The sequence below is a fragment of the Salvelinus fontinalis genome, unplaced genomic scaffold, assembly GCF_029448725.1.
Source record: "Salvelinus fontinalis isolate EN_2023a unplaced genomic scaffold, ASM2944872v1 scaffold_0230, whole genome shotgun sequence".
Classification (NCBI taxonomy): Eukaryota; Metazoa; Chordata; class Actinopteri; order Salmoniformes; family Salmonidae; genus Salvelinus; species Salvelinus fontinalis.
Window position 1 is genome coordinate 103,185 of NW_026600439.1, and position 13,855 is coordinate 117,039.

The following is a 13,855-nucleotide window of genomic DNA, read 5'->3' on the forward strand; positions in this document are numbered from 1 at the left end:
GTCTACCACCATCTGAATGGTTATGGGTCTGAATTAATAACTGCTATAGTCTACCACCATCTGAATGGGTCTGAATTAATAACTGTTATAGTCTACCACCATCTGAATGGTTATGGGTCTGAATTAATAACTGCTATAGTCTACCACCATCTGAATGGGTCTGAATTAATAACTGCTATAGTCTACCACCATCTGAATGGGTCTGAATTAATAACTGCTATAGTCTACCACCATCTGAATGGGTCTGAATTAATAACTGCTATAGTCTACCACCATCTGAATGGGTCTGAATTAATAACTACTATAGTCTACCACCATCTGAATGGTTATCGGTCTGAATTAATAACTGTTATAGTCTACCACCATATATAGGGTATGTAGGTCTGTTATGACTGTCTGTCTATGACAGGGTGGGACCTAAGGTACTATAACTGACCCTATTGGTCTGTAATGACTGTCTGTCTTTGACAGGGTGGGACCTAAGGTACTATAGCTGATCCTATTGGTCTGTAATGACTGTCTGTCTATGACAGGGTGGGACCTAAGGTACTCTAACTGACCCTATTGGTCTGTAATGACTGTCTGTCTTTGACAGGGTGGGACCTAAGGTACTATAACTGACCCTATTGGTCTGTAATGACTGTCTGTCTTTGACAGGGTGGGACCTAAGGTACTATAACTGACCCTATTGGTCTGTTATGACTGTCTGTCTTTGACAGGGTGGGACCTAAGGTACTATACTATCTATGATTTCACTATAACAATTTAAATGCTGAATGTACCATGATGTATCATAATAATAATTTCATAATTCAACTATTAATTGGCCCTTTAATCAATATATTGTACAGTAAGAGTAAGTTATTATTCCACAGTATTGTTGAATTAAACTATTAATTGGCCCTTTAATCAATATATTGTACAGTAAGAGTAAGTTATTATTCCACAGTATTGTTGAATTAAACTATTAATTGGCACTTTAATCAATATATTGTACAGTAAGAGTAAGTTATTATTCCACAGTATTGTTGAATTAAACTATTAATTGGCACTTTATTTAATATATTGTACAGTAAGAGTAAGTTATTATTCCACAGTATTGTTGAATTAAACTATTAATTGTCACTTTAATCAATATATTGTACAGTAAGAGTAAGTTATTATTCCACAGTATTGTTGAATTAAACTTTTAATTGGCACTTTAATCAATATATTGTACAGTAAGAGTAAGTTATTATTCCACAGTATTGTTGAATTAAACTTTTAATTGGCACTTTAATCAATATATTGTACAGTAAGAGTAAGTTATTATTCCACAGTATTGTTGAATTAAACTTTTAATTGGCACTTTAATCAATATATTGTACTGTACGGTATTATTTAATCCCTGGGTGTTTTGATCGCTGTCTATCACTTTCATTGGACAGTTCAGATGTTTCTGTTATGTGTTTTTATTGGCTAACAGCGAGAAAAGGGGGCGTGGACATCACGCCTGTCTGTACACTGATTGGTTTATAGGTTTCGCGGACTTTGCCTTCTCTAGTAAACTCAATTTGCATGTTTGTCTTTCACCAAACGTCAGATTTCCGACGGTGACAGCTGCACAGCCTAGCGACCCGGTGGGTACCCAGTTAAATAACTCTTTAGCCAACTTTAGCTAGTTATATTTCTGCTTATTGCACACTATTCACAAATAAAATAGCTTGATTAGCGTGTGGTTTTCGGGGTGAAGTTTGCCACTTTTGCTAGCTAGAAACTCATAGCTAAGTTTGCTAATAGATACAATGTGAACTTGTAACTTTTTCTTGAATATGTGAAAGTCCATTTAAAAAAAAATGTATTATGCATTAATTCAACATTTTCTATTTAGTCAAATCAGTTCGTAATATCGTCAATGTAGTGAAACAGCAGGACCGCGTGTCACAAGACAGCTGAACCTGCTAGCGGACTTTAGGGTCAGTGCTACGCGGGATCCTTGGGACGGTCGTACCCTCCGAACTGACCCGTACTTTACCTACAGATAGACACGATGACGTTTAGTTATACAAATCTTCACCTTTTAACCATAAACAACTACCATTTCCGGTAGGAACGTCCCAGTGACCCTGGATAACATGGACTCTAACCCTTTACAGTCCAGCCTTTCTTAAAGGATGGGTCGCGGACCTGTAAATGGTGTGTCGGAGTAACGTGGTATAATTATTTCATTGATGACTGGAATTGATTTGTTCAAGTGCTTCTGCGCTCTCTGATTTTAAGCAGCGGTCTCTGTTCAGTTTGGCAGCTGCTCCGTGTGGGAGTTGCCGGTGAACTTCACGGTTTTACCGGATCATTTTCCTGCAGTTTTGTTGAAGCTCATTCCGCAACACACGACGCAGCGCTGTCCGTTACCGACTTGTTATTCTCACTCGCCATCACTCACTGCTGTCATCAAATGGACTCGTGTTAACCACAAGTTCTCATCAAATGGACTCGTGTTAACCACAAGTTCTCATCAAATGGACTCGTGTTAACCACAAGTTCTGATCAAATGGACTCGTGTTAACCACAAGTTCTCATCAAATGGACTCGTGTTAACCACAAGTTCTGATCAAATGGACTCGTGTTAACCACAAGTTCTCATCCAATGGACTCGTGTTAATCACAAGTTCTCATCCAATGGACTCGTGTTAACCACAAGTTCTCATCCAATGGACTCGTGTTAACCACAAGTTCTCATCCAATGGACTCGTGTTAACCACAAGTTCTCATCAAATGGACTCGTGTTAACCACAAGTTCTGACTGAGCTCAATCATCATGAAACACAAATACAAGTGATGAGTTTCATACAAACGAATAACGAGGAGCGTCCACAATGTGTTGTGTGTGGAAGTGCCTTAGTAACGAGTCTCTGATAACGAACACATTTAATAAAACGACACGTCCTGATCAAACATCCACAGCATGATGGGAAACCCAGAGAGTTAATACAGAACAGGATGCTTCAGGAAACTGGGCTTCGACTGTGGACCAGTCAGTCAACTAACAAAGGCCTTGTTGTCATTTTATAACAGGTGATGATCAGAGAGTAACTAACTAACTCTCTCAGTAGTAGATGTGAGTTCCTCTTTCTAACAATCCCCTGGTCTTGGACACAGATAATAGTTAACGTTCACCAAAGCCAGCTGGCTACTGATAGTTCAGCCCTTAGTAACAGTACAGATGGAATATGATCAGGTTTACTGTACATCTTACTGTAGAAATTACTGTTGAAAACGTGTCTAGGTTGGACCTGTTGCTGATAAAATACAATAATACGTTTTATTCTTAACTGGAATACACTAATATGTTAGAGTGTTTTTAATGGGGGAAAATAAACATGAATATATATTTATATGGATATTTAATATCATTGTTATTTGTTTTAGGCTTAAGGGCAATGAAATGTACCGATATTTATGTATAGTTGCATATTTTCCTAAGCTTGAGTCCCAAGAAAACACAGAATTTCTAATTTGGTTCCCAGGCTGAAAAAGTCCCAGAACCCCTTGCTTTACACGCTAAACACAGAATGGGTGACTCTATCCTGGTTAGTTAGCTGACGGTGGATGGCCTCTGTAAGTTGGACAAACAAGATAACAGAAGTCATGAGTCCAGCTGCTGTTGCATCAGACACAGAGTGTCAGTGACAGCACCCTATTCCCTACATAGTGCACTACTTCCACCAGGGCCATAGCAACTGGCACCCTATTCCCTACATAGTGCACTACTTCCACCAGGGCCATAGCAACTGGCACCCTATTCCCTACATAGTGCACTACTTCCACCAGGGCCATACCAACTGGCATCCTATTCCCTACATAGTGCACTACTTCTACCAGGGCCATACCAACTGGCACCCTATTCCCTACATAGTGCACTACTTCCACCAGGGCCATAGCAACTGGCACCCTATTCCCTACATAGTGCACTACTTCCACCAGGGCCATAGCAACTGGCACCCTATTCCCTACATAGTGCACTACTTCCACCAGGGCCATAGCAACTGGCACCCTATTCCCTACATAGTGCACTACTTCCACCAGGGCCATACCAACTGGCATCCTATTCCCTACATAGTGCACTACTTCTACCACTGTCTAGACAGCCGTTCAACCAATCGGCTGTCTAGATAGATAACAGTCTAGTTAATGAATAATTGTTGTCATGCATCCTGGGTAGTTATGTTGTTGGAACTGAATCGTTTTAATCTAACAGTGTGTTGGGTAGTTTCCTGAGTCAAACGTTAACCACTGGACCGGACCAGACCAGAGCTCTTTATTGACCAGAGCCTGGACAGGACCAGACCAGAGCTCTTTATTGACCAGAGCCTGTACAGGACCAGAGTTCTTTATTGACCAGAGCCTGTACAGGACCAGAGTTCTTTATTGACCAGAGCCTGGACAGGACCAGAGTTCTTTATTGACCAGAGCCTGGACAGGACCGGACCAGAGCTCTTTATTGACCAGAGCCTGGACAGGACCTGACCAGAGCTCTTTATTGACCAGAGCCTGGACATGACATGACCAGAGCTCTTTATTGACCAGAGCCTGGACCGGACCAGAGCTCTTTATTGACCAGCTTGGACCGGACCAGAGTTCTTTATTGACCAGAGCCTGGACCGGACCAGAGTTCTTTATTGACCAGAGCCTGGACAGGACCTGACCAGAGCTCTTTATTGACCAGAGCCTGGACAGGACCTGACCAGAGCTCTTTATTGACCAGAGCCTGGACAGGACCTGACCAGAGCTCTTTATTGACCAGAGCCTGGACAGGACCTGACCAGAGCTCTTTATTGACCAGAGCCTGGACAGGACCTGACCAGAGCTCTTTATTGACCAGAGCCTGGACAGGACCTGACCAGAGCTCTTTATTGACCAGAGCCTGGACAGGACCGGACCAGAGCTCTTTATTGACCAGAGCCTGGACAGGACCGGACCAGAGCTCTTTATTGACCAGAGCCTGGACCGGAGCAGAGTTCTTTATTGACCAGAGCATGGACAGGACCGGAGCAGAGTTCTTTATTGACCAGAGCCTGGACAGGACCAGACCAGAGCTCTTTATTGACCAGAGCCTGGACAGGACCGGACCGGAGTTCTTTATTGACCAGAGCCTGGACAGGACCAGACCGGAGTTCTTTATTGACCAGAGCCTGGACAGGACCAGACCAGAGCTCTTTATTGACCAGAGCCTGGACAGGACCATACCAGAGTTCTTTATTGACCAGAGCCTGGACCGGACCGGAGCTCTTTATTGACCAGAGCCTGGACAGGACCGGACCGGAGCTCTTTATTGACCAGAGCCTGGACAGGACCAGAGTTCTTTATTGACCAGAGCCTGGACAGGACCAGAGTTCTTTATTGACCAGAGCCTGGACAGGACCAGAGTTCTTTATTGACCAGAGCCTGGACAAGACCAGACCAGAGCTCTTTATTGACCAGAGCCTGGACAAGACCAGACCAGAGCTCTTTATTGACCAGAGCCTGGACAGGACCGGACCAGAGCTCTTTATTGTCCAGAGCCTGGACAGGACCAGACCAGAGCTCTTTATTGTCCAGAGCCTGGACAGGACCAGACCAGAGCTCTTTATTGACCAGAGCCTGGACAGGACCAGAGCTCTTTATTGACCAGAGCCTGGACAGGACCAGACCAGAGCTCTTTATTGACCAGAGCCTGGACAGGACCAGAGCTCTTTATTGACCAGAGCCTGGACCGGACCAGAGTTCTTTATTGACCAGAGCGTGTCTGTTATAAAGGGTTTTCTGAACCTTTTATGTCGAACATCAAATTGTATTTGTCACATGCTTCTTAAACAACAGGTGTAGACTAACAGTGAAATGCTGACTGACAGGTTCGTCCCAACAGGTGTGGTCTAGCAGTGAAATGCTGACTGACAGGTTTTCCCACCAGTGGTGTGTACACCAAATCAGTGGGGGGGGGTCGGCTGTGCGGATCGGCTGTGCGGGTCGGCTGGGCGGGTAGGCTGGTCTACATAATGAGATTATTATGGGTCAGATACAGTGGGGGGGTAGGCTGGAAGGTAATAATCTCATTATGTAGACCCGCCTACCCACACAGCCTACCCACGGCTGGTGATTATTACCTTCCTAAATATAGTCCTGTTGGTATAAACATGGCTGTTCCAGTGATAACCTGACTAAATATAGTCCTGTTGGTTTAAACATGGCTGTTCCAGTGATAACCTGACTAAATATAGTCCCGTTGGTTTAAACATGGCTGTTCCAGTGATAACCTGACTAAATATAGTCCCGTTGGTTTAAACATGGCTGTTCCGGTGATAACCTGACTAAATATAGTCCCGTTGGTTTAAACATGGCTGTTCCGGTGATAACCTGACTAAATATAGTCCCGTTGGTTTAAACATGGCTGTTCCGGTGATAACCTGACTAAATATAGTCCCGTTGGTTTAAACATGGCTGTTCCAGTGATAACCTGACTAAATATAGTCCTGTTGGTTTAAACATGGCTGTTCCGGTGATAACCTGACTAAATATAGTCCTGTTGATAACCTGACTAAATATAGTCCCGTTGGTTTAAACATGGCTGTTCCAGTGATAACCTGACTAAATATAGTCCTGTTGGTTTAAACATGGCTGTTCCAGTGATAACCTGACTAAATATAGTCCCGTTGGTTTAAACATGGCTGTTCCAGTGATAACCTGACTAAATATAGTCCCGTTGGTTTAAACATGGCTGTTCCGGTGATAACCTGACTAAATATAGTCCTGTTGGTTTAAACATGGCTGTTCCAGTGATAACCTGACTAAATATAGTCCTGTTGGTTTAAACATGGCTGTTCCAGTGATAACCTGACTAAATATAGTCCCGTTGGTTTAAACATGGCTGTTCCGGTGATAACCTGACTAAATATAGTCCTGTTGATAACCTGACTAAATATAGTCCTGTTGATAACCTGACTAAATATAGCCCTGTTGATAACCTGACTAAATATAGCCCTGTTCATAACCTGACTAAATATAGTCCTGTTGATAACCTGACTAAATATAGTCCTGTTGATAACCTGACTAAATATAGTCCTGTTGATAACCTGACCAAATATAGTCCTGTTGATAACCTGACTAAATATAGTCCTTTTGATAACCTGACTAAATATAGTCCTTTTGATAACCTGACTAAATATAGTCCTGTTGATAACCTGACTAAATATAGTCCTGTTGATAACCTGACTAAATATAGTCCTGTTGGTTTAAACATGGCTGTTCCAGTGATAACCTGACTAAATATAGTCCCGTTGGTTTAAACATGGCTGTTCCAGTGATAACCTGACTAAATATAGTCCTGTTGATAACCTGACTAAATATAGTCCTGTTGATAACCTGACTAAATATAGTCCCGTTGGTTTAAACATGGCTGTTCCAGTGATAACCTGACTAAATATAGTCCCGTTGGTTTAAACATGGCTGTTCCAGTGATAACCTGACTAAATATAGTCCAGTTGGTTTAAACATGTCTGTTCCGGTGATAACCTGACTAAATATAGTCCAGTTGGTTTAAACATGTCTGTTCCGGTGATAACCTGACTAAATATAGTTCCGTTGGTTTAAACATGTCTGTTCCGGTGATAACCTGACTAAATATAGTTCCTTTGGTTTAAACATGGCTGTTCCGGTGATAACCTGACTAAATATAGTCCTGTTGATAACCTGACTAAATATAGTCCTGTTGATAACCTGACTAAATATAGTCCCGTTGGTTTAAACATGGCTGTTCCGGTGATAACCTGACTAAATATAGTCCTGTTGGTTTAAACATGGCTGTTCCGGTGATAACCTGACTAAATATAGTCCTGTTGGTTTAAACATGGCTGTTCCGGTGATAACCTGACTAAATATAGTCCCGTTGGTTTAAACATGGCTGTTCCAGTGATAACCTGACTAAATATAGTCCTGTTGGTTTAAACATGGCTGTTCCAGTGATAACCTGACTAAATATAGTCCCGTTGGTTTAAACATGGCTGTTCCAGTGTTCCAGTGATAACCTGACTAAATATAGTCCCGTTGGTTTAAACATGGCTGTTCCGGTGATAACCTGACTAAATATAGTTCCGTTGGTTTAAACATGGCTGTTCCGGTGATAACCTGACTAAATATAGTCCTGTTGATAACCTGACTAAATATAGTCCTGTTGATAACCTGACTAAATATAGTTCCGTTGGTTTAAACATGGCTGTTCCAGTGATAACCTGACTAAATATAGTCCCGTTGGTTTAAACATGGCTGTTCCGGTGATAACCTGACTAAATATAGTCCTGTTGATAACCTGACTAAATATAGTCCTGTTGATAACCTGACTAAATATAGTCCTGTTGATAACCTGACTAAATATAGTCCTGTTGGTTTAAACATGGCTGTTCCAGTGATAACCTGACTAAATATAGTCCCGTTGGTTTAAACATGGCTGTTCCAGTGATAACCTGACTAAATATAGTCTTGTTGGTTTAAACATGGCTGTTCCAGTGATAACCTGACTAAATATAGTCCCGTTGGTTTAAACATGGCTGTTCCAGTGATAACCTGACTAAATATAGTCCCGTTGGTTTAAACATGGCTGTTCCAGTGATAACCTGACTAAATATAGTCCTGTTGGTTTAAACATGGCTGTTCCAGTGATAACCTGACTAAATATAGTCCCGTTGGTTTAAACATGGCTGTTCCAGTGATAACCTGACTAAATATAGTCCCGTTGGTTTAAACATGGCTGTTCCGGTGATAACCTGACTAAATATAGTCCCGTTGGTTTAAACATGGCTGTTCCAGTGATAACCTGACTAAATATAGTCCCGTTGGTTTAAACATGGCTGTTCCGGTGATAACCTGACTAAATATAGTCCCGTTGGTTTAAACATGGCTGTTCCGGTGATAACCTGACTAAATATAGTCCCGTTGGTTTAAACATGGCTGTTCCAGTGATAACCTGACTAAATATAGTCCTGTTGATAACCTGACTAAATATAGTCCTGTTGATAACCTGACTAAATATAGTCCCGTTGGTTTAAACATGGCTGTTCCAGTGATAACCTGACTAAATATAGTCCTGTTGGTTTAAACATGGCTGTTCCGGTGATAACCTGACTAAATATAGTCCTGTTGATAACCTGACTAAATATAGTCCTGTTGGTTTAAACATGGCTGTTCCAGTGATAACCTGACTAAATATAGTCCCGTTGGTTTAAACATGGCTGTTCCAGTGATAACCTGACTAAATATAGTCCTTTTGATAACCTGACTAAATATAGTCCTGTTGATAACCTGACTAAATATAGTCCTGTTGAAAACCTAACTAAATATAGTCCTGTTGGTTTAAACATGGCTGTTCCAGTGATAACCTGACTAAATATAGTCCCGTTGGTTTAAACATGGCTGTTCCAGTGATAACCTGACTAAATATAGTCCTGTTGATAACCTGACTAAATATAGTCCCGTTGGTTTAAACATGGCTGTTCCAGTGATAACCTGACTAAATATAGTCCCGTTGGTTTAAACATGGCTGTTCCAGTGATAACCTGACTAAATATAGTCCAGTTGGTTTAAACATGGCTGTTCCGGTGATAACCTGACTAAATATAGTTCCGTTGGTTTAAACATGTCTGTTCCGGTGATAACCTGACTAAATATAGTTCCGTTGGTTTAAACATGGCTGTTCCGGTGATAACCTGACTAAATATAGTCCTGTTGATAACCTGACTAAATATAGTCCTGTTGATAACCTGACTAAATATAGTCCCGTTGGTTTAAACATGGCTGTTCCGGTGATAACCTGACTAAATATAGTCCTGTTGATAACCTGACTAAATATAGTCCTGTTGATAACCTGACTAAATATAGTCCTGTTGATAACCTGACTAAATATAGTCCTGTTGATAACCTGACTAAATATAGTCCTGTTGATAACCTGACTAAATATAGTCCTGTTGATAACCTGACTAAATATAGTCCTGTTGATAACCTGACTAAATATAGTCCTGTTGATAACCTGACTAAATATAGTCCTGTTGATAACCTGACTAAATATAGTCCTGTTGATAACCTGACTAAATATAGTCCTGTTGATAACCTGACTAAATATAGTCCTGTTGATAACCTGACTAAATATAGTCCCGTTGGTTTAAACATGGCTGTTCCAGTGATAACCTGACTAAATATAGTCTTGTTGGTTTAAACATGGCTGTTCCAGTGATAACCTGACTAAATATAGTCCCGTTGGTTTAAACATGGCTGTTCCAGTGATAACCTGACTAAATATAGTCCCGTTGGTTTAAACATGGCTGTTCCAGTGATAACCTGACTAAATATAGTCCCGTTGGTTTAAACATGGCTGTTCCAGTGATAACCTGACTAAATATAGTCCCGTTGGTTTAAACATGGCTGTTCCGGTGATAACCTGACTAAATATAGTCCCGTTGGTTTAAACATGGCTGTTCCGGTGATAACCTGACTAAATATAGTCCCGTTGGTTTAAACATGGCTGTTCCAGTGATAACCTGACTAAATATAGTCCCGTTGGTTTAAACATGGCTGTTCCGGTGATAACCTGACTAAATATAGTCCCGTTGGTTTAAACATGGCTGTTCCGGTGATAACCTGACTAAATATAGTCCCGTTGGTTTAAACATGGCTGTTCCAGTGATAACCTGACTAAATATAGTCCTGTTGATAACCTGACTAAATATAGTCCTGTTGATAACCTGACTAAATATAGTCCCGTTGGTTTAAACATGGCTGTTCCAGTGATAACCTGACTAAATATAGTCCTTTTGATAACCTGACTAAATATAGTCCTTTTGATAACCTGACTAAATATAGTCCTGTTGATAACCTAACTAAATATAGTCCTGTTGGTTTAAACATGGCTGTTCCAGTGATAACCTGACTAAATATAGTCCCGTTGGTTTAAACATGGCTGTTCCAGTGATAACCTGACTAAATATAGTCCTGTTGATAACCTGACTAAATATAGTCCCGTTGGTTTAAAAATGGCTGTTCCAGTGATAACCTGACTAAATATAGTCCCGTTGGTTTAAACATGGCTGTTCCAGTGATAACCTGACTAAATATAGTCCAGTTGGTTTAAACATGTCTGTTCCGGTGATAACCTGACTAAATATAGTTCCGTTGGTTTAAACATGTCTGTTCCGGTGATAACCTGACTAAATATAGTTCCGTTGGTTTAAACATGGCTGTTCCGGTGATAACCTGACTAAATATAGTCCTGTTGATAACCTGACTAAATATAGTCCTGTTGATAACCTGACTAAATATAGTCCCGTTGGTTTAAACATGGCTGTTCCGGTGATAACCTGACTAAATATAGTCCTGTTGGTTTAAACATGGCTGTTCCGGTGATAACCTGACTAAATATAGTCCTGTTGGTTTAAACATGGCTGTTCCGGTGATAACCTGACTAAATATAGTCCCGTTGGTTTAAACATGGCTGTTCCAGTGATAACCTGACTAAATATAGTCCTGTTGGTTTAAACATGGCTGTTCCAGTGATAACCTGACTAAATATAGTCCCGTTGGTTTAAACATGGCTGTTCCAGTGTTCCAGTGATAACCTGACTAAATATAGTCCCGTTGGTTTAAACATGGCTGTTCCGGTGATAACCTGACTAAATATAGTTCCGTTGGTTTAAACATGGCTGTTCCGGTGATAACCTGACTAAATATAGTCCTGTTGATAACCTGACTAAATATAGTCCTGTTGATAACCTGACTAAATATAGTCCCGTTGGTTTAAACATGGCTGTTCCGGTGATAACCTGACTAAATATAGTCTTGTTGGTTTAAACATGGCTGTTCCAGTGATAACCTGACTAAATATAGTCCCGTTGGTTTAAACATGGCTGTTCCAGTGATAACCTGACTAAATATAGTCCCGTTGGTTTAAACATGGCTGTTCCAGTGATAACCTGACTAAATATAGTCCTGTTGGTTTAAACATGGCTGTTCCAGTGATAACCTGACTAAATATAGTCCCGTTGGTTTAAACATGGCTGTTCCAGTGATAACCTGACCAAATATAGAATCTTATTTGTCATAGTCTGACTGACTGGCAGTCTGACTGACTGTAATAGTCTGACTGACTGTAATAGTCTGACTGACTGGCATAGTCTGACTGACTGGCATAGTCTGACTGACTGGCATAGTCTGACTGACTGGCATAGTCTGACTGGCATCGTCTGACTGACTGGCATCGTCTGACTGGCATCGTCTGACTGACTGGCATAGTCTGACTGGCATCGTCTGACTGACTGGCATAGTCTGACTGGCATCGTCTGACTGACTGGCATAGTCTGACTGGCATCGTCTGACTGACTGGCATAGTCTGACTGGCATAGTCTGACTGGCATAGTCTGACTGGCATCGTCTGACTGACTGGCATCGTCTGACTGACTGGCATCGTCTGACTGACTGGCATAGTCTGACTGGCATAGTCTGACTGGCATAGTCTGACTGGCATCGTCTGACTGTCTGGCATCGTCTGACTGGCATCGTCTGACTGTCTGGCATCGTCTGACTGGCATCGTCTGACTGTCTGGCATCGTCTGACTGACTGACTGTCTGTCTGTCTGGCATCGTCTGACTGACTGACTGTCTGTCTGTCTGGCATCGTCTGACTGACTGACTGTCTGTCTGTCTGGCATCGTCTAACTAACTGACTGTCTGTCTGTCTGGCATCGTCTAACTGTCTGTGTGTCTGTGTGTAGATTGGTACCAGTCATCATGTCTCATAGCAACAGTACCAGTGACCATGTCAGTAAGGACGTGTGGGAGTCTCACAACAAAATGATGCAGGAACCACTCCGCTCCAACGACTCAGAGGTACGTCACACGGGGGGACGGGGAAGACTCAGAGGTACGTCACACGGGGGGGCGCGACTCAGAGGTACGTCACACGGGGGGCGCGACTCAGAGGTACGTCACACGGGGGGCGCGACTCAGAGGTACGTCACACGGGGGGGGGGGGGGGGGCTCGACTCAGAGGTACGTCACACGGGGGGGGGGCTCGACTCAGAGGTACGTCACACGGGGGGGGGGGCTCGACTCAGAGGTACGTCACATGGGGGGGGACTCAGAGGTACGTACGTCACACGGGGGGGACGACTCCGAGGTTGGGTTAAGACCAGGTACTACAGGCTGGGTTAAGACCGGGTACTACAGGCTGGGTTAAGACCAGGTACTACAGGCTGGGTTAAGACCAGGTACTACAGGCTGGGTTAAGACCAGGTACTACAGGCTGGGTTAAGACCAGGTACTACAGGCTGGGTTAAGACCAGGTACTACAGGCTGGGTTAAGACCAGGTACTACAGGCTGGGTTAAGACCAGGTACTACAGGCTGGGTTAAGACCAGGTACTACAGGCTGGGTTAAGACCAGGTACTACAGGCTGGGTTAAGACCAGGTACTACAGGCTGGGTTAAGACCAGGTACTACAGGCTGGGTTAAGACCGGGTACTACAGGCTGGGTTAAGACCAGGTACTACAGGCTGGGTTAAGACCAGGTACTACAGGCTGGGTTAAGACCAGGTACTACAGGCTGGGTTAAGACCAGGTACTACAGGCTGGGTTAAGACCAGGTACTACAGGCTGGGTTAAGACCAGGTACTACAGGCTGGGTTAAGACCAGGTACTACAGGCTGGGTTAAGACCAGGTACTACAGGCTGGGTTAAGACCAGGTACTACAGGCTGGGTTAAGACCAGGTACTACAGGCTGGGTTAAGACCGGGTACTACAGGCTGGGTTAAGGCCGGGTACTACAGGCTGGGTTAAGGCCGGGTACTACAGGCTGGGTTA

The 13,855-nt window shown here is 42.7% G+C and overlaps 1 protein-coding gene across 1 annotated transcript in view; it reads left to right on the forward strand.

Moving 5' to 3' along the window:
* The first annotated feature begins 1,532 nt into the window (after positions 1-1,532).
* Positions 1,533-13,855, forward strand: part of LOC129844781 (serine hydroxymethyltransferase, cytosolic-like) — a 105,155-nt gene continuing 92,832 nt past the window's right edge. Inside the window, exons 1-2 of the mRNA XM_055912890.1 lie at positions 1,533-1,619; positions 12,768-12,882. Coding sequence (XP_055768865.1) covers positions 12,784-12,882 — 99 coding nt within the window. The 5' untranslated portion in view covers positions 1,533-1,619; positions 12,768-12,783. The remainder of the gene's footprint in view (positions 1,620-12,767; positions 12,883-13,855) is intronic.